This window comes from Ictidomys tridecemlineatus, chromosome 10 (genome assembly GCF_052094955.1).
Source record: "Ictidomys tridecemlineatus isolate mIctTri1 chromosome 10, mIctTri1.hap1, whole genome shotgun sequence".
Lineage (NCBI taxonomy): Eukaryota > Metazoa > Chordata > Mammalia > Rodentia > Sciuridae > Ictidomys > Ictidomys tridecemlineatus.
Window position 1 is genome coordinate 58,714,418 of NC_135486.1, and position 23,113 is coordinate 58,737,530.

Below are 23,113 nucleotides of genomic sequence, written 5' to 3' on the forward strand. Positions count from 1 at the left end.
CACAGTATTTTTGGACCATTCTGTATGAATGATGGATTGTAGAAAAATCAGATGCCTGACAATTAGATGTCTATTAATTAATCTCAAAATAGCTCCCTATCGCACAAATATGATGAAAGAGGACAGAGATGCCACACACATAGAAAACCCTTAATACCTTAGTTTGAGATGGAAGTCTTGACATTGTCACACATTGCAATATTCTAAGTTCACAAGTTTATGTCTCATGACAAAGCTAAATAAAACTGAATGCTTATGAAAGCATACTCTTCAACAGATGTTTCACCAGTATATCCTTCCACAGAAGAGAATGTCAGACAATCTCACTCATGTGAAATCTAAAAATATTGATCTCACAGAAGTTTAGAGCAGAATGGTAGTTACTAGTGGTGGGGGAGTCACGGCTACTAATCTGTAGGTAACTCAGTTATAGTCAGGAGAAACAAGTTCTGGGACACTGTTGCACAGCAGCGTGACAATAGATAAAAATGATGTACTGGGCATCCCAAAAATTATTAGAAAGGATTTTGAATGTTTTTACCATGAAGAAATGTTGGAAGAGGAAATGTATCAAAACATCACATGATACTTTTAAAATTATAAACTGAAAGAGCAATATATTTAACATGTTTTTGCTTTGCTGTTTAAGTAATCATTCCCATAAGAGAACTCTGAACTTTTTCATCACCCTCCGTATACAACTGATAATATTTTCAAACACAATGCACTTCCATGAACAATTCCAGTCTGTGGGTTATAGGTAGATAAAACATATTAGATAAAACATATTTGACTTTGCAAAACATAGTTAGCTCTTTTGTGCCTCGGATTCTTCATTTGTAATACACAAATAACAAGAGAACCTGCCTTTTAGGGCTACTGTAAGGGATAAATTTGTTAACATAGATAAAGTACTCAGAATCAGTACTTGGACAGTGAGGACGATAGAAGTTTAAACCATTGTTGTTATTATCCTTGTTATTGACAGAAGTAGCACCAAACAGGAAAGTTTGCCCTCAGAGTAAAGAGCCTGCCCCTGGAGACTGAATTTTAATCCTGGCTCTTTAACTTCCTAGTTGTGTATCACTGCCTAGTGCACAGCCTCTTTGCAAATCAGTTTCTTCATTCATAATATGGAGAACCTAACAGTGTCTAATCCATAGGGCTGTGAGATCAAATGATCTTATGTGTGCTTTAGCACATAGAACAGTACCTCATACATAGTTGGCTTCAGTTATTATTACTATTGTACCACCACCACTGGTCTAGTAATGCCACACAAATAGGAATCTGAGTACTTATCTCTAAATTTCAAAAAGTACTGACAGCAAGGCTTCATATGGTGAGAATAACATTTTTAAAGAGACAACTCAGAATAAGTTATATATTTATATATATAAAACATCTTTTACTGGTAGTAAAGTCTAATTACTTACAACACATCTCACTTAAGAGACACCTTATAATTGATGGTGACACAGCATGTATAGATATTGTGGAGGACATTGGCTGGCTTGGATGATCTCTAGTCAACTATGTCTCAGAGAGTGTGTAAAATTTAGTTTTCACTTACATCTGGCATAAGTTGAAGATTCTGAATACTCTAAAGCTGAGGATGCAAGTATCTCTTTAATGATGGTTTGATGGATTCTTCAGGGTGACAGGAAAGACTGGTCAGTAATAGATATCATTTAAACTTTAAAAGATGATTTAGAAGCTCTACTCTTCAAATAAGTAAAAATATTTGACTTTCCTAAGATTGTTATAGAAGGTTGTTATTCCATTATTTTAACCCATATTTAAGATGAGAGATGGGGCATCATAGAATAATCAAAATATACCAACTACAAACAAACCTGCTTATAATAGTTTACCTGTCATAAAAACAGTCTTCAACTATGTCCATCCCTAAAACCATACTATTCTAAAGGATTAAAAAGATGCTTAACCATCTCAATTCATAATAGTTGAACTATGGAACCAACCTTCAACAGATGAATGGTTAAAGAAATTGTGGTATATATACATAATGGAATATTACTCAGCCTTAAAATAGAATGAAATTGTGGCATTTGCTGGTAATTTGATAGAAATGGAGAATATATGCTAAGCAAAATAAGCCAATCCCAAAGAACCAAAGGCCAAATGTTTTCTCTGATATGTGGATGCTAATTCCCAATAAAGGATGGGGGGGTAGGGAAGATAAAGGTATTTTGGGTTAGACAAAGGGGGGTGAAGGGAAGAAAGGGGGTATGGGGGTAGAAATAATAGCAGAATGAATGGTATTATTACCCTATGTGTACATATGATTACATGATCTGTGTAACTCTACATCATGTACAACCAGAAGAATGAGAAGTTATACTCATCTGTGGGCTGTATGTGGACTACCTTGGTATCACAGACTGATGAATAGGAGAATCTGGTATCTGGGAACTTCCAGTGGACATTTCCTCTGGCTAACTACCCAGACACATTGTGAGCCCTACTCAAGCTCTGCCAAAGGTCCCACACAGCACCCAAGATAGGGTAACCTCCTATAGTCACACAGTCCCTCTGAGATAGGTGTGACCTGCCATGATGCCAATCAACCTGCTGACTATAAGACATCATGAAGCAAGACTCCACTCCCGAAACCTTATCCCTGCCTTTGATGTATCCTCTTAAATAAATCAAGGGAGCCATTTTCTAATTGTCTAGCTCCAGCTCAATGTGTGGACTAAACCTATCAGGGGCTCCATCTTTTGAAACTATCTTTTTGACTTTGTTTTTTTGTTCTTTACTAATTATTCTAGACTTTAATTTCTTAGGTGGCTTACATCCTCCTAAGCAGGAAGAAGAATCCCATATTGAAGCCCTGGCCACCTCCCCCAAATACTGCATCTATGTATGATGTGTCAAAATGCATTCTACTGTCATGTATAATAAATTAGAATAAATAAAATTGGGGGTTTTTTTTGAGGTGCTGGAAATAAATTTTTTTTAAAAAGTTGCTTAACCATTTAGGATTTGTACAAATAGTTTAAAATTAAATTCCACAAATAAAATAGCATATTGTTTCATATAGAAAACAAAGTGATTTCCATGAAATTTAAAACTTTTTACAATGTATTCTATGATGTAGCATGTATGAACTCATTCAAAGCAAAGCACCTGACACTTTTTTCAGGAGATGGCAAAATCCTCCCTAAGAGGACTATATGATAATTAATGTTTATCAACAGTATAAATGCCACTGAAATTGGTGCAGAATCTTGGTATTACTGGCCAGTTACCTGGCTTCATATGGCCTGTCCCCTAAAATGCCATTAAGGGATACCTTGTAGTGGAATTGCTGCTACCTGTGACTGCCCCAGAAGCTGCTTGTTGAGAAATCTATGGAGTAGTACTGTCTCTATCAGTTGTTAATATCTCCCAATGGTGATATACACTGATGCTGGGAACTGGAATGAGTGAGTGACATGGTAAATGTTCATCTACAAAAAGAAGTTTAGTAAAGGCCCCACACAATTAGGATGCAATGACTGACATCCACCAACTGAAACAGATATACCACCACCACTGCTATTTGCTTTAGGAATCCTGTCTTGTTAGTGGATTCCACTGTGGCATAAAATTAGTTACTGAGACTTAGTAATAAATACTTAGTAATAAAACATATTTTTCACAAGGACTAAAACGCTTACCAGGCAATTGTTTTCAGGATATAGAGAAATATCTTGTTCAGTGCTTAATATATTGAAATTCAAAACAGACCACCTCTGGGTAGAAATATTCTCTAACTTGGACATATGAATGGAGAATTAACAAAAGATACCTTTAAAGCAAAGTGTCAGGACTCAAAAGTCTTGTCAGTTTGAATTTCTTAAATTCATAAAGAGAATGAAGGGGGAGGTATGGAAAGAACCACATAAAAGAAGGAAGAGAAACAGATGCAGGAGTAGGAAAGAATGGTAAGAATAAATTATGAGAAAATAAGTATATGAAATGTACACAGAGATGTTGAAATGCTTAAGGAGGCACCATCTAGTCTCTCATTCAAAGGAACAATAAGTGTCAGAAAGAAATGGAACGAAGTCAAGGACTTATTAGGGGATTTATGGATTTAGAGTTTGGGAAAACTTCAAAGTCTACTAAACATATCTTGAAAGGAAAAAAAGAATAGTAACTCTTGACATGTTTAAATCTATTTGAGGAATTCAAAGCAATTCATCAACACAGTTGTAATAATCTCTAACATTTCCCTCCCAGTAAGAGGAGATTTATATAGAAAGTGAACAAATGTTGTAGGACTCTTCTGGATTAATAACTAGAATCTAGACATCATTTAATATTCTATTAAGTTACATGAGGAAATGGAAAGGATTTTTGTAAGATCAAATGAAGAAGCTGCATACCTTGAGAGTCTAGACATTGACTCTACATTGAAAATGGTAGAACTTGATTTGAACTGTGTATTTACCACTGATTACCTGGGGACTTTGATAAATTCCTGAATCTTGCTAATCCTGCTTATTTCATCTGCAACGCAAAGAAAGCAAAAGGTGCACCCAAAAGATTTGGTGGAAGGGCTAATGTGCTTTTGTTTTTTGGTGGGGTGTGTACCTGGGAATGAACTCAGGGGTACTCAACCACTGAGTCATATCCTCAGCCCTATTTTACATTTTATTTAAAGACAAGGTCTCACAGTTGCTCCTTATCTCCTCACAGTTGCTGAGGCTGGCTTTGAACTGGAGATCTTCCTGCCTCAAGTCTCCTGAATCACTGGGATTATAGGCATGTGCCACCCTGCCTGGCCTAATGTGTTTTTAGAGTGTCTTAATACATGGTGTCATTTTTGTTCTACTTGCATTAATTAGAAATGGCACTAACTTCTGTGAAGTTCCAACTTTGGGAACACAGTAGAAGAATTTTAGGTGTCCTTGGTAAATTAGTGAGCTTATCAGAAATCATGAATTCCAACAGACATACATGCAAGGTTGTATGCTTTGTGTCACAAAGCCCACATTCAGCACAGAAAGGTGGCAAAAGCTTGAGAATGACAAAGAATCATGAGGATAACCAAGTCAACAACATAATATCTATTACCAAAAGCAAACAAGATGGGGGGATTTACAAGCAGAAATGTTCTATCAAGCAGGTAAAATACATTTCTACTGCACTAGATACTGGTCTGAATCTTCCATGAGTCCTGTTCTGATTTTTTTTTTCTTCTCTGAGTTTTGGAAATGCATATAATCATTTATGGGGTTGTCTCAAAAGCTACGGAGAACCAAAGTTGGGAGAAAACAGAAACAAATGCTTGCCTGGAAAAGGATATAGTAGGGCTTAAATATCTCCAAAAATTATAAATCTTTTCTATTTATTCTTAACTTTAGAGCTATAAGAGGAAAAAATGGGATCACTTTAGAATAACATAAATAAACATTTTTAAAATGAAAGAGTCAAATAAGAAATGTCAGTTATAAAGATTTATTGTATTTTAGCTTTAAAACTACCTTCTCATATTAGGGCCTCTATTAAAATCATGTGATTTTTTTTTTTTTGAACTTCACTCTGAACTAATATAAATAGTGACCAAAATAATGGATTCTGTTTCTCTCAGTACTCAATAGCTTTCTGGCACTGGTATTTAATATTAGTTTTACTATATGCTTATAAATAATATTTGTTTGAATTATTAACAAGAACATATGGCAATTTTTTAGACTTTTTCCCAAGAATGGTTTTATATTATTAACACCACAAATCTACAAACATGCAGTCTTCTTAAACATACTTTGTTCTTTTAATAAAATTTCTTATGTTCTTGAATTATATTTACTTTTCAATTTGGTAACTTATATAATCCTTCATAAGAATGGAGAAGTCTCAGCTGTCTGTAACCCAGTTTACTAAATTTCAAATCTAAATCAAACATATTCCTATTTTCCTTTCTTCTTAAATTATTAAAAATTCCTATACATAAAGGAATGTATATAACACACAGAAGACATAAGTTCAAACGTATACCTATGTACTCAATTTCTAAGAAATAGAACAGAACCAATTTGGAAGGGACCACTGTGTTCCTCAATGTCATTCCTCCTTAGGCCCTCAAATTTTATGTTTCTCATCTCCCATGATCCCTAAACAACTAATTATTATATAGATAGATAGATAGATAGATAGATAGATAGATAGATAGAGATATTCATACATACACTTTAAAGACTGAAATCATACTATTTTTATTTTTCTTATGTTCTCCTTTTTTTTAAGATGGTATTAATAAGATCTATACATATTTTTTTGAGAGAGAGAGAGAAAAAGAAAGAGAGAATTTTTTTAATATTTATTTTTTAGATTTTGGCGGACACAACATCTTTGTTTGTATGTGGTGCTGAGGATCGAACCCGGGCCGCACACATGCCAGGCGAGCGTGCTACCACTTGAGCCACATCCCCAGCCCAAGATTTATACATTTTAATGCAAGCAAATACAATTTGATCAGTTGCACTGTTCTTTGGAAGAAAATATCATAATTTATATTTCAACATATATGTATATCTGGGAGCCCAATACTAGGTCAGAGAAAATGGCCACACTAGACTTAATGAGATTTTGTCAAATATTTTCCCAGGAGATTGCATTGATTTATATTTTTGTCATTAGTGTAAAAGAGTTCTTACTAGTCTACATCTTTGACAGTATTTCACATTCTCTGACTTTAAATATTTTTTTAAAAGAATGGTAATCATTAGTGTTTCCTAAGATGAAATTCTCAGTATAATTTGAAAAGTCATTCACACATTCACACACTTAACATGTTTTCAGGCATCTCTACAAATCACTATTATGTAGCTACCACTGTGTTTTCATTAGTATTCTTCCACAGAAGGTGTGCACTGCAGAGATTCAATTCTAATGGCAGTATATAACTCAAGCCTTCCCAAACCAATTAGGTAGAATCAGACTTACCTTCCACTCTGCTTTTTGTCCCTATTTTCTGAATGTTGTAACTGTAGTACAGTGCAATTATGTTTGTATATTTGGCTTCTCAACTATGTATGTGGTGAATAATTTAAATACAGGGCCATTTATCATTTATCTTTTCCCTCCAGGCATCAAGAAAAATATCTTGGCAATAAATTCAATAAATACCAGTTCTGAGTTCAATTGGCTTTAAGGAGAACATATTTGGATAAACTTTATTGACTTAAGCAGAATCAGGCTCCCTACATTATAGTCATGCTTGATATATACTTGATAATTCCAACAAAGAATATTGCATGCAGTGAAAATATAGCTATATTTTATTAAATAAGAATATAAGAATAATGAAATTTTGAGAAATATGTTATACACACATATGTTGGTTTTATATATATCAAAGATGGAGTCATCTAGAAATGCCATATAAAAAAAGAAAGAATAAAACTCAACAACTAATGTCTGATTCTGTTAGCATCCCTTCTACTCTTTTATATACACTATCTGAACAACATTGTAATTTCAAATATTCTGGTTCCTACCTATATTCTAGTTAAAGTATTTCTTAACAGGGACTTTTTTACATTGTATATTTCTTTTTTTAAAAAAATTAAAATTAGTTATTGATAGACTTTACTTATTTATTTGTTTATATGTGGTGCTGAGAATCAAACCCAGTGCTTCACACACGGGAGGCAAGCACTCTACCACTGAGCCACAACCCCAGCCCACATTGTACATTTCTTATACTGAGGATGCTCCTGATTTTTGTAGGAACAGTCTAGACAATAAAAAAGTCCACAGGACTCACTGTTAGTAAGTGAGGCACACTGAATCAAAACATGAATGTATAAAAGCATGCTGAAATGGTTGTGTGAAAAGATGGATTATTATGAAAAAAAAGTCGAAGCCTGACCAAACTTGAAACATTTATAATGTCATAAAATGATTGTGGGCATCTCAATCCTAATACCTTCATTCTTTACTTCATTCTTGACATGATTTCCTCTGTTCTAAAGAACCACCTAAGCTTGTCTAAAATCAAAACTATTGGCTATTGATTCCTTTACATCCCCATTCCTTTCTGTAGGGTTTAGCCTGCCTCTAGATATCCAAGCTATAATTAAAGTCATCTTGTACCCTCCTTCCCACCCTGTGTTATTACCAAATCCAGACACAATGTGTTTTCAAACACTCACAAATTTCTTTCTGCTCTTCATTCCTACCACAAAGACATAACTTATACTCTCAACATCTCTGACTGGCTAGGCATCATCTCTCCCAAGTTCCTCAGGATAGCCTTTCAAAAATACAGGTATGAGTATATAACATCATTGTGAAAGTAAATATTCCTATGGCTAAGTGTAATGAATACAGAATCAAGTTCAAAGGCCCTTTACAAAGATGACTGGACATCTTCCCATTCTATTTTGTTGAGTGCCCTGTGCTTTAGTTATGTGAGACTTTATCATCCATTTGTTGTCACTTTGTAAATTCAGTTACTGAGTCAAGAACACATGAGGCAGGTGCTAAGAGCTAAAAACACTCAACATTGAACCCTCCCTGAAGAGTTCCATGCTATCAAACACTAAAGGAAGTGACAATATCTTATTAATACAAATTTTAAATATTAAATACTATATTTATATATTATAAATGTAAATATATTTAATGTAATATGTATAATATATAAATCCATTTTATTGATTATAAAATATATTAAATATAAATTTTATATTGTATAGTGGTTATTTATACACCATTAGTTCTATTGTTACTCTATGTATATGATGAGATAGTTCAAATACTTTGATTTCTCATTTTCTATTAGCTTAATAAATATCATGGAATAATAGTTAAGGACTATAATGACTCAAATTTCTTGCTGCTCTAAATATCATAAATTTTATTATTTATTAAGAAGCCATCTACCCTTAAAATTATTACCTTTCTATAAGAATTTTGTTAATATTAATAGCCTGAAAAAAATTTTCATTCCCTCAGATATAGTACACATAAATCTGAGAATCTACATTAAGGAAACATCCAGAGATATAATTTTTTTTTAAAAGACTATGAATAGGATGATCCACAGAACATAAATTTAAGAGTAATGAAAACTGGAAAGACTAATTCATTACAAGAATCAAATTACTCACTAAATTAAGGCACAGTCATGAGATGGATTATTATGAAACCAACCTAAATGTTTTTTGGAATATATTAAATGGCATGGGAAAATGTTTCTGCTACAATTTTCAGTGAGAAAAAAATGTAAGATGTAAAAGTGAATACAGACATCCAGTAAATGGAATGAGGAATTCATGGACTGCGTTTTCCCTCTTCTGAAAACACATAGCAATGAAAGATAACATAAAAAGAGGAAACTAAACAGACATGATGTGTTCTCAAAAATGTAAATATTTCCTTGGATCAAAAATAGTACAGAAACCCAAGTTAATAAATAGGATTGAAGTAAGAGGACTCTGGACTCTGAACATGGAAGGAAAAGTGAGAGCTGAGCTTCTGGGGAGCCTGTGGTAGCGAGAGCACACACGGGGGCAATGGAACCAGCCTAACTACTGGAAATCCAGCTCTATGCATGGGCTCAACAGAGAAAGAAATGTAATTTTTAGTCAACTAAATGGACAAATAGTTTAACATCCACTAGCCTGTTTAGAAAGAATACTACTTGAGAAGGGGAAAAATTACATGTGACAACCGTAGTATGATAATGGATTAAGTATATTCATAAAGGTGATCACCTATTGATTATAATATAGTAGCAATTTCTAAGGAATTGACAGTACTAAAAGTCTGGAAAAACATGAAAAGGAAAATGGAAGGAGCTCAATCATTAGTTGGAATGTTCTAAAACTCTTATTTGAAAAGACAAATATATGATATAATATCATGTTATAAAATTTGTGTAATTAAGAAAATACATTAATATTTATAGTGAACCAACAAATTAAATAGAAATACTATACATGGCTTCCAAAATTTTATTGAAGGAGGCAAGGAGAGAATAGTGAAAAATGTATCAAGACAACATACAACCCATAAAGAAAACAGAATGCAAATATAAGTAATATAAACTCTCCTGTTATAGAGAATATAAAGTGAACAAAAATTATATATATATCATGGCCCAATTGTATAATTTATGCACATGCAATAAAACACCAGACAGAAACATACAAAAATATAAATATTATTTATCATTAGACTGTAGGAGTAAAGATAAATATATTTTCTTCTTTATATTTTTCAGTGTTGCCTAAAGTTCCCATCATAAACTAATGCAAATTTTAAAATCATATTAAAATTTTATTTTTAAGTGGTTATAACTCAATAGTAAAGAATGTGATTATTGTATGCAAGGCCCTGGGTTTAATCCCTAGGACTATGTAACAGTTTTCTAAATACTTATTTTTTTCTTCTCTCAAAAATAAGGAAAAAAATAAAATATTAGCATTTTACCATTTAAAATGCAATATCTAGAAACTAACAATTTTAATAATACAAGTATGTTTAAAGACTGTTTTTCCCTGTATGCCTCTGGACACAGACATTGTTTCAATCTGATGATTCAGTTAATGAATTTTAAACAATTTTTTAAGTTAGGTAATAGGGGCAGGATGGTAGGGAGAGGGAGAATAAGATGAAAAGAGGGGAATAAAAAGACCTAGGGATGTAGCACAGGGATAGATAGCCCCTGGGTTTAATCCCCAGAAAACACACACACACACACACACACACACACACACACACACACGCACACACTAAATTAAATTTAAAAAGAGGATAATTTATAAAGCATTTATTTCAAGAAGGGGGAGCAGGTCCAGGAGATAGGGGGGAGGAGGGAGGGAAGGAGGGAAAGAGGGAAAGGGAGAGAGGGAGGGAAAGAGGGAGGGAGAGAGGGAGGGAGGGAGGGGGAGAGAGGGGGAAAGAGAGAGAGAGATAGACAGACAGACAATATGCATAAAAACATTCTTGCAGCAAAACATTAACTGGTAACTTAATTACTCAATGCTATGTCCATGTTGAGTGGGTTTAAGTCACTACAATTCTTAACCCCCAAAGGCACTGCAACAGAAGCTATCATTTGGCCTGACTATATCAAAAAAAGCTGCTGATAGCCAGAAGAGATCAAAAGCAGATCAGATTGCTTTACAAGCTACATGTCACTGAGTTCAAAAAGCCAGGAAGCACCCTGAGGAGCTATGGAAATCTTAGAAATAAGTGGATGTTTCATAAAATACCAGAATGAGATTCAGTTGTCTTATTAAAATATCCAAGCTACAGCATATTGTTTCTAAGCTTTTCCTGAGAAATACAAATCAAATCTCTAAACAGAAACAGAATGATAGTGCCAGTAGATGAGTGCCTTCACTAATCACATCTTAGGTCTTTTTATTTCATTTTTTTATTTAGAGGCAGGGTCATGTTAAGTTGCCCAGGCTGACCTTGAACTTGTGATCCTTCTGCCTCAGCCTACTGAGTTGCTGGAATTATAGGTGTAAACCACTGTGTTCAGCCATTACCCCATTTTCTAAACCTACTTAAAAACAAATTGCCTCTAAAAATATGGTCAGGCTGTTTAAGTATTCTTAAATAAATTCTAATCACTTTTGACAGGCTACATTGGTCAAATGATGTGAATGGCTTTATTCCTGATAAATCCTAATTTCCCAGAAATTAGATTTAAATTTTGTCTCACAAGATTTCCTTTCTCACAAGATGTTTCGTCTTCAAACATCTTATTTTCTATTAAAAGACCTGAATTTTTGAAAATCAAAACATGAAGTAAATTATGATTTTTGTCATTTTTAATTCTCAGAGTTTGACAGCCTGGTAAATAGCTCTCCAAGCTGATCTCATTTCATAAGAACAGTAATATATGATTACATTACTTCACAAACTAAAGTTTCATTTCCCCTCCTTCACTGCAAGCTCTTCAGAGGCAAGTGCATGCTTCTGTTATTAACACAGACCCAGGTCTCTCAAAATGTGTTAAAATGTGTTCTACCAACCGCAGAACCTATCACACATTCTGTGAAAAAAGTACTCTGTGGTCAAATAAATTGGAGAACTACTGCAAACCCTTCTTTTGGAGAGTACTGTGGATTCCTTTCAAATTTAACATAATCCAGCAGTTTTTGGAGTCATTTGGTCATGAACTTTCCCACTTCTGTGGCATCAGACTTCTACAACCCATAGACAAGTGGGAGAGATACTGAGCTACCAAATGTTATAGTTGGTAATGGAGTGTATGGGAGTTTCAATTTCCTCATTTCTCTACATAAAGTATAAACCCTCGTGGTTAAAATCATCTCCTTAACCTTCTGAGGCAATTAAAAATTGCTAAGATGCTCCTTCAGTATTTTATCTTTTGTAGCTACCACATTGTTCAAGAAAGCACAAAAGGAAATGGTATTCAGTGGCACTGGGCTGCTCATCTTTCTGAAGTCAATCATCTAGGGTTATTAGCACTTTCAGGTTAGCTCCAGGCCTCATGAGAATTTGCCATGTTCATGATTACATGTGTATTTAATACCTGTAGAAAGAAGGCATGTAGATACTAATAGAAAATGGGGTATTCCAAAGGGAGGTACCAACCGAAGCAACTATACAACCCCTGGGAATAAATAAAGTCATTATTCCTCTCATCCATCAAATTACTGCAAAAGTTACATCCTATCTTGCAAGACTGACTTGTTGATAAGAGTATGAAGTATTTTCTATATCCCTAGAAACACCCTATCACCACATCAGTGGTGTGTGTGTGTGTGTGTGTGTGTGTAAAATTTCATAAGTAACTCTATCTAATATCCATCATACTTTTGAAGCATGATGAATTGGATAAATTCTATAGAAAGAAAGGTTTTATTTTCTATCAGTTTAAGAATTTACTCTTTTGGGGGTGGGAGGTACTAGGGATTGAACCCAAGGGTACTTCAACACTGAGCTATATCTATTCCCTTATGTCTTTTAAATTTTGACACAGGGTCTCACTAAATTGCTTTAGAGCCTCTCTAAATTATTGAGACTTGCTTGGAAACTGCTGTACTTCTGCTTCAGCCTCCTAAATCATTGAGATTATAGGCCTGTGCCACCACTACTGGCTTAAGAAGTTACAGTGCCATAATACTATACAAGTGTAACAAATTTTAAAATTGTTGTTATTATTATAAAAATAAAGGAAGTTAAGGTAATCTTTCTTGGCTTTAATTGATGTGTACCTATATGAAAGGCTGAAGAAGGCTATGGAAGTGACAGAATTTCGGCCCTGTTCAACAACGATTGAGTCTTTGTGCACCCATAGCACTCAGCAATTGCCCAGTGTGAATTATTTTGCATACATAAGAACTATAAGCAAACTATATTAATTTGTTAAGTTAACTGAAATTTTTATAAAAATATCTGTTACTAGAACATGATTACAGATGGGTTTCTAAAAAAAAAAAATGGAATTGAGTCTCTTCAAAATTTATGTGTCTATTTTTGGCTCTGAACAGGGATTACCAGGCCTCTTATTTGCATCTTGTAATACAATGTCAAATGAAAATCTCACATATATTTATTCACTCCCTTTCTATATTTAATAGCTATAAATGGCTTAAATAGATAACTGGGGCAATTTCAACGCTATAACAAGAGTAACCTCATGAAAAACAGAAAAAAAGGGATCATATTCAGAAAAAAAAATTTACAAACTAATTGCTTCAGTGTAAATATTACTTAAAATTAGAAATTTGAGGAATTTTAGACTATCCCTCTTCAAAATGACTTAGGTTGAAATTGTACTGCCTCATATCCACACTGTTAAATGGGCAGAAACACAAACAACTATGAAAAAACAAGAAAACAAAATGCCCCAAACAAACCAAGATGCTCCAATAGTAGAACACATTGAAAACACAGTAGAAGAAATATCAGAGGAGTGTAGAATGTACACAGTTAAACTGATCCACAATATAAAGGATGAGGTAAGGAGTGAAATCAGGGATATGTTTCAAGAGGTGAAAGATCACTTCAATGAGATTCTGAAAAAGCTGAAATCATTCTTGATTGAAAATAAAATAGTATGCCTCTGTGTTTTGTGACCACACAAACACACACACACACACACACACACACACACACACACACACACACACACACACGTGTATATATATAATAAGATACTCTGTTTCCAGGAAAGTTCACAAAGCACAAAACCTTAGGCAAGTATACTAAGGAAGTGTGAGTAGGGACCATTTATCTTTTAACAATGATATAATCTGTGTCCAACCATGACATGAATATCATGCAGCAAATGCTCTTGGCTATAAAATAAAATGAGATGCAAACCTGATCCTGATGGTTATTCAAATAACCAAGATACTACTAATTATCTAAATTTTCAACTCAACTTTCTAAACAAACAAAAAAAAATTGACAAAATTTTTCTATTGCCACATACCCCTAAAATTATGTTCTTACAAGGCTACAAAAGATTAATTTACTTCCCTGAAAACCATTGAGAACACTACCTTTCTCATTAAAAAAAAGCATAAATAAAACATATAAGTTCAAAATTATAAGTTACCTTTTAAGTCTTTCTTCAGTTTTCTGAGATCTTTTTGAAAATCTTCAAACTTCATCTGTGAGGCCTGAAAAAGGTCCTGTGGTTCTGGCAGTGGAAAGACACACTGTTCTTTTCCGGCATCCTAAAGAGCAAACATTACTTTTAAACAAATCAGCATTGATAGAAATAAAAATTACGCAACAGCAGCAAAGGTAAAAACAAAAGCAAAACATCAAAAAACACTGCCAAATCACCTAAAGAAAGAACAAAAAAAATAATATATGTAAAAATGAACTTACCTCATCAAAATTTCGAAGATAATATGAAACAATATATGAGAGAAGGCTTCTGCTATTGTCCTAGGCAGAAAGATCAAAGTAAGTAACAATATATTTTATAAATTATTAAATACATAGTATTAAATAAAACAAACTGCAGTGGACCCACAAAAGTACATGACAAGATTAAAATTTTACATTTTTAATTGCCACACTAATTGTATCTAAAGAGTTATGCCTCAAGTGGAAGCAGAGCTGTTAAAGGGCAGTCATAACTATAAATACTTTCCTATTTTTACACTCATCGATCATAAATTTAGTTCAACTTTTATGTTATTTATTTAATAATCTTACTATGAAGTTTTGTTCATTATTTTTATGTTTTACAATTACTACCATAAATGAAATGATTAAATATTGCTAGCTTTTCTATCTAGTTGGACTGGCAGATACTACTCCAACTCTAAGTGTGACCTGAAAATAGAAAAGTATCATTTCAGGTAAATGGGAGCTTTTAAAATGTAAACACATATTATAATTTGTTATATCAGCAACTGAGATTGAGGGATTAATACTCATGCAGCTTTAAATAATATAATGTGTGCAGTACTATATTTTTCAAAAATGTAAAATTTCTTCCCATCTAACAGTATGGAAAAACAGCTTTCACTTCCTTTCTAGCACATTAAGAGGTATTAAATTTTAATTAACTTTTTGGTTTGCTCCAAGTTAGCAGATAATTTGAGTTTGAGAGACCAGATATGTGTGTATGTGTATGTATTTATGAATATGTGTGTATATACACATATTTTTAAAATGAAAACCTATGATACAAACTAATTTCTATGAAATGTTCAACCTGTTAAACTGAAATAAGTTTGGCCTAATTTGTCTCCATACTTGAGTGACAAAGTTGGACCCACAGTGGCCTCGTTACATAATGAACTGAAGCTTAGTTTGATGTATACACAAATTTTCACCTAACTTGAATATAAATACCCTAATAATCAAGCAACCGAGTCTCAATGATAGCTGAACTTTTATTCAATCACAGGCTGAAAGCTGCCCAAATAAGGCCATATAATGCAAATGCCAACTGTTGTCAATCAGGTTGTTTCTGTATGTCACTTACTTTTCAGTGATTATAAACATAACCTGCACATGTGGAGGTCTGGTGCCTCCTGTACCATCTTTGGTCTGGAATGCTGCCTTGTTCTAGAACTTTTACTTCTCAAGTAAACTTTGTACAGTTTAATTGGATAGTTTTTCTGTTAACAGATAAAGCTGTGATTTTTCCTCTGTTTATAAAAAGAGCAACCCTTCTTCATAATTGAGTTTGACATGAGATAGTAATATATCTATTAAAGGCTTCCCTAATTAAGATTTGCTTGGAAAATGATTTAAGCCACCTTTCTTCTAACTTGTAAATCAATTGAACAGCAGCTCATGCATCCATTACTGAAACATTTGTTAAAAGTCTGCTGGTAGGCATACCGAGGGAAAATTCTGAGTGATCTAAGTAATAGTTCTGTCCATGGTTACTGAGGAGTAGTTACAGTTATATTCATTTTAAAGAGAAAGACCAATTCAGGAAGACTTTGCATAGCTTTTCGGAGGGCATGTGAAATTATTTAATAGTATTTGCTTCTTGATTCAGTATTTTATTTTTATCCTAGATTATTCCATAATTATTTAAATTAATACGATTTAACTTAACAAAGAATTGAAACAAAGATGTAAACAAATACAAAAAACCATAAATAATCACTGTTCACCTATAATTAGGATTACCACAGTGTATTTCGGATCCATTTTGATAAACTGAATGTTGTTGATGTGTTTATATTTCAATGTTATTTGAGAAAGTTGTTTCAATTTAATAAGCAGTTACTAAGAAATATTTGAAAACATGTTTAGGAAACTGATTTTTTTTAATAAATGTGATTTATTAAGTCTATACATTCCTATAAAATGTTTCTCATACATATATAATAGCATTTGAAATACATATGGTTATTTCAATAACCACAAAAATCACAAAAAATTATGCCAAGAAAGAACTATGTGCTATTTAATTTTGGGAAAGTATACTGTCTGGCATTTCATAGACACTCAATGAAAGATGGTGGATAAATATATACATATATACATTTGTGAATGAACGAATAAACAAAATTTTGATGAAAGAGACCAAAAATGTCTCTTTCTTATGAGAAAGATAACTGCATTATCCAAGAAGGACAATCCATACATTTTCAGTTCTAGAAGCCAATTGTTTACTTAAACTGAGTATTTTAGAAATGTGTTCATAATTTCCTTCATCATAATGTTCTGTGTAGTGATTCTTTTATCAGAGAAACATAACTCTTTATTTTCTAAGTTTACCAAATCAGACTTTAGTCTGTGACGCTGACCATCATCCCTAACCTTATATTTCCACTGGCACTCTTACAATCTCTTAGATATTAATTTTAAACAAACATCTGTAGAAATGTATTTAAAAAACTAGATTTGCAAAGGGACTTAGACATTCCCATGCACATGAGTATGAAGAAGAAAATAATATGTAGAAAAGCAGGATCATCTTTTATATTTTATTTATAAATTGCTTCCTTCATCTTTGTTTTGCTTTCAAAATGTTAGCTGTTGACCTCTTTTGCCTTATATGGAGAAGAATAAAATAACAAGTAGACATCTAATTCATTCAAAATGATTAGTCCTTGTATTCCCAAAAGATAAATACTAGCAGACTTGGTAATGATAGACTGAAAATAATAATTACTTTTATTTAAAATATTATAGGTATCCATTAGACATAGAATTCAAAATTATTCACTTGGGGGGACATCATTATTCATGTAAATTGCAAATATCCTGTGGTTTACTTTTATCTAGCTCAGAATATAAAGGAACATTTGATCTTGGAACATAAAGAAATATTTGTTACAACTGATTTACAGTCAAACCTATTACCAAACAAAATGTCAAACAGAATATCCTCAATTTGCCTACATTCATTAATACAAAATACTTACACTGCTTTTGACATCTTTCAGCTTTGGGAGAATGTCTAATCCAAAGCCATCTGCCTGTCCCCGAGTTTTATTTCCACCATTCATGTAGTTGCCAAAGGCAAGAACCAAACCTAGAACCTGCATAACCCCTGGGCCATTTTTTAATGTCTGTAAAACAGGATAAAGAACAAAGTTTTTCTTAAACAAAGTTTTACTTGAAACACCAGAAATCAATGCTAACTATTAACATTATAGTAATAGTTTTGGGTCACAACCAAACTTTGTCCTTCTTCATTACTATGCTTATTTTAAGAGCAGTTTCTCTGAAGTTAACTTTAAAAAGTTAAAATGCTTGTGCCCACAAGCATTCAGATAAGCTTTTGTAAGTTGAGAGATGTCAATCTAGGCCTTTTCTGTGATGTAATTGCAAGAAAAACATATATGGCTGTAACGTGAACTACTACAAAATATCATCATCATCACCCTAATCGTATCTATGTCTAAAATGATATTATATTTTTTGGCATAAATTGTGGAAAACCAAAAAGGAAAATTATAAAGATTCATTTCCAAATGAGTATACACTCACTTCTTTCGGAACATTCTTTAATTTTTCATGTCATTTCCTCTGAAAATGTCTTTAATAACGTCTCTTCACTTTTCAAAAGCATTTACCACAATTAGAACAAAATAGTACTATTGATTTTTGAAAATCAAAAAAAAAAGTTAATATTGGTTATTTCTGCCAAATATTTATTCTTAATTTTCAAAGAAATTTTTATCTTCTGTTAAATCAAATGGCTGCTCTAAATCTTTTGGTTAGAATATTTATGAATAATTTGTTGAGGGGCCATTCAAAAAAACAATGAAGGGAAGTAAATATTATGCCTTAAAGTCACAGTCACTTGGAAGTCTGCTATCTAGAGGGACCGTAAGAAGTAAAAATTCAGTTTTGGCAAAAGCAGACGTACGAAAGCTCTCCAGTGGCCAGCACATACTGGCCACACTCTCGAAACATGGTCCTGCAGCCCTGTTTGCCAATTTGACCATGTGCTTTGATCTTGAAGCTCAATCATAAATGTTCCCGTCTGTGGGATTGCTATCCCTCCAATTTAATGAGGACTTAGAGTAAATAAAACTTTTTTTTGTAATATGAACATGACTGAACAGAATTAAATATCAGGACTCAAGCTTAGTTCTCTTTGGACCAGAACCTACCTCACATAATTTCTGTAGCAATTCCAGTTTGCGACGAATTGAGCAAATGCTTTCTGAAAACGTTGACTGGAACAGGATGCAAAAGACTCGCTCTGAAAAGTTGGGGATTAGTGACAGTTCATAAAGGAACCTAAGGAAATAAAGCCAAGTTAAGAGGAAAAATATAATTCATATAAACAGATGTTTATCCTCATCTCATCCAATTACATACTCAAGACGCTGTTTTTCCAAATGGCAAGAACCCACTGTGGCCTTGATGCCCTCTGTAGCGCCCAAAGGCATGCTTACTGTTCAGGTTTGTCCAGAGACTTGGCATTTTCCTTGTCTTTGGAGGATCGGCCGTGCTTTTCAATTTTTTCCAGTTCATCTGACTGAGCTCTCTGGAAAAACAAAAGCCCAGCAGTTTCTTAAAATCTGGTCAATTGTATCCCTTAGGTAATGATGATCTTAATAGAGCAAAATGCTCCATATTTTCATATTTCTTAGCATATGTTTGTAGTAAAACTTGACTTAATTCACAAGGCATTTTAAAGTGTAAATATGTTTAATACAAACCAGATCATCCCCCAAACTCCCAAATAATGTTATTGACTATTAGTGATCTGCAAAACATTTATTCATTCAAGCATACTTTAAAACAATAGTTTTCCTTTCTTGTTATTGTGGCTGTTTATAATGCTCTCTAGAAAGCACAAGAATGTCATTTTAAAAATCATATTTCTTATTCAGAAATCAATCAAATTAAGTTTGGAAGCAATTTGATCCTTAAGTTTTTATAACTTATTTATCCTTTTGCAATCATTGTGTACTCGTTTTTGTATTTTGGGGAAAGAAAAGTACAATTAAATTATTAAGACATGTAACAAAAATAAATGGTTTTGATCCCTTTGCTGAACTTCCTTTCTGAAACAAAAAATAGCTCCAGGCTAATTTTCTTCCTAAGTGTCTTCTTTCACCTTCTATAATGGCAAACTAAAAATTTGGTTTTTTAATGAAGGAGGATCATCTGCATTTTAACTGTAAGATAGAAGACTTTATAGTATATTAAGAAGCAAAATCTATTTTCTTTTACAGAGCATTTGAATTATTTTTATTTGTATTCTTGTCTTTATTGTTCAACTAACAAAGATGTTTCAAGAGTTCAAATAATACATTTTCTAAATGCATTAAGGAGTAATCACATATTACCACATTCTGAGTTTTAATCCAGTTCTCAGAACTTAATATTCCTTATAATTTTTTTTTAAACAGAAGAGCAACTCAGACAAGAACTGTTGTCGAAGATGAAGTCTTAATAGATTTATAGGGAATAGGTAGGCATCATCAAAACAAAGCTGCAGTCTGCTCTGCATTTACTAATCATATTGAAATGCAGGTTTGCAGTTGGTAGGATTAATGAAGACTTGTTAACTCAAAAGAAGTTTCTTATAACTGAGGACATATGGGCCAGAGAAAAGTTGGTTTTCTGACAATGTGATGCATTTTACTTTGGAATGTAATACAGCAAAAGGATACAAAGATGAAGGTGAATGGTTCTGTAAATGTCCCAGACTACTCCAAAACCTAAGAATCACTTTTTTTTTTTTTTCAGAATTTCAGTTGCAAAGTAATGTAATGTTACTTTGTCCCCATTTACTGGGAGTAATATTGCCTGATTTACTTCCTGGAGTCAGTCTCACAGACACCATGAGGATGTCACTTAAAGTCACATTACAAAATGACCTTTTGAAAATGACAATATCCATCTTACTAGCAAACTAAAGAACAAGGTAAAATTATAAAAGGATATTAAAGCTAAGAATACTGACAAGGCAAGAGTTACCGCAGGATACACAAGTCCACACCTGAATAGGGTGCAGAAAGATTTACAATTCAAATAACTCCTTTAAAAGAAATGGGAGTTTTTAATCCAAGCAGTTGTTCCCTTGCTTTTTCCAAGCCCAACCTTATTCTATACCTAAAATCTCATCTAACATGATACAATCTGGTGAAATACTTATATTTTTTTATTTGATTTTGTTTCTTGAACTTGACAAGGACCTAACCTAGCTATGTGCTGGTACATGGAGCTGAATGACAAGAAATCCACTCCACAGGTCTAGCAACTTTCCCTGTATCCAACCAACAAAAACCTTAAGGACAGCAACCAGAGAGAAAAGATGGCCAAGGTAAATCAGAATAATTGAAGTTATAAAAGAAAAAATAAAATTCCTCAATGCCTTCCCAGCAAAGTGACTTTCTGTTAGTATTATATTCACATCCCAAACTATTGAGCAGGTGTGAATTACTAGTTGCACAGCCATTTATACCTTGCACTTTACAAAGAAATAGACCTTTTCCAAACTATAACAAAAGAGATCATTTTTGCTCACTTCAGAAAGAAACAAAGCTGCTCTGGACTGTCAGTATTTTGTATGGCTACAGAGGGAACATTTATCCATGGAACATTTATCCATGTCCCATAACCTTTTTTCTTCTCAACAATTGTATAAACATGATGCAGTACCTTCTATTTGCTTTCCTTTCTGGAGCTTAGATAAGGTAATCAACCAATCAATCTCTCTCTCTCTCTCTCTCTCACACACACACATATACACACACACACACACACAGAGAGAATAAATTCTCTTTCATGGTACTAACACTTACATTAGTCCATTTTCACTGCTATAATGAAATACCTAAAGAAGGCTACCTTTATAAAGAAAAGAGGTTTATTTAGATCACAGTTTTAAAATCTGAACGTCCAAACAGCATGGCACAGGCTTTGAAGAGGGCCCCACAGTAAATGGGGAATCACATCTCTAAATAAAAGGAAAAAAGTGGTTTGGGAGTCCACCTCATTCTTATAAATTGCTCCCCTTAAGAGAGCTCAAGGGTCCCATGAGAGTCAAGGATTTCTAGGAGAACTATTCCAATTCTTTCTGAGGACAGTGCCCTCAAGGATCTAAGGTCCTCTCACCAGGCTCCACCTCTTAAAACTTCTATCACCTCCCACACCACCACAAGCTTCCAACACATGAAGCTCTGGGAAACACACTCCAACCACGTCCAAACCATGACAATGATGAATGAGCAAACACTGAACCAGGACTCCTGGGGGAAACCCAGGTTTCCGGTGAGCCTCGTTTTTCATCAACTGATCCAATGAATGTAACCTTCTGTAGGTTCAAAGAAGCTTTTTGAAATATATACTATTGATTCATTAATGCTGAACGTAACAGCCAACAGCACCGTAATTCATGCCTGAACAAATCTGTTTAACTTACAGAATTTTCCCCTAAGGCACATCACAGCATTCTTATCTTAAGAGCACTAGACAGCTCTTCAACACTATTTTTAGGAGCCATTTTAGCCAGCAAAATCACTAACCAAAAGCACAAAAATGCAAAAAACGTGGCACTAAATAGATTGCAGAAAGAATATTTGTTTACTCTACGAGAGCTGAAACAAGAAGGCAGAATGTTGCCTTGTTCGACCTCAGCGGAGAACATGCACTTTAGGAGACTCAAATGCTTCAGGGCATGTCCTCAAATAACCATAAAACCTCCGGGGATATTGATTTTGAGGTTATAAATATATTTTCTATTTGGTTCTGGAATTGAACCTAGGGGCAGTTTATCCAATGGGCTACATCTCTAGCCCATTTTTATCTTTTATTTATAGACAAGTTCTTGATAGGTTGCCTTGGACTTCACTACATTGCTGAGGCTGGCCTCAAACTTGTGGCCCTCCTGCCTGAGCCTCCTGAGTTGCTGAAATTATAGGCGTGCACCACTGTACCTGGCTTACAAACATATTTTAGTGAGTAGATGAATTTATCAATATGAAATCCACAAATAATGAGGATCAAGTCTGTATGAATCATCACTTCACAAACACACACCCATGAGAAGAGAGCGAGCACCATTGGATTATTATATGTACATACCCTGGACTTTCTTCAACAAATTACTTAAGGAAAATGTATTTCTCTTCATATTACAACCATGGAAATGATTGATATGCAGAAAGATGGTGGTAGCACACCTGAATGCACACATTTGGAAATATTA

The 23,113-nt window shown here is 33.6% G+C and overlaps 1 protein-coding gene across 3 annotated transcripts in view; it reads right to left on the minus strand.

The window, feature by feature from the left end:
- Fmn2 (formin 2) overlaps positions 1–23,113 on the minus strand; it is a 336,378-nt gene that overhangs the window by 105,034 nt on the left and 208,231 nt on the right. For all 3 annotated transcript variants that reach the window (XM_078023011.1, XM_078023010.1, XM_078023012.1), the window contains exons 9-13: positions 19,347–19,438; positions 19,059–19,188; positions 17,862–18,008; positions 14,848–14,907; positions 14,570–14,690 (exon numbers count right to left, since the gene is read on the minus strand). In XM_078023011.1, the coding sequence (XP_077879137.1) occupies positions 14,570–14,690; positions 14,848–14,907; positions 17,862–18,008; positions 19,059–19,188; positions 19,347–19,438 (550 nt within the window). The remainder of the gene's footprint in view (positions 1–14,569; positions 14,691–14,847; positions 14,908–17,861; positions 18,009–19,058; positions 19,189–19,346; positions 19,439–23,113) is intronic.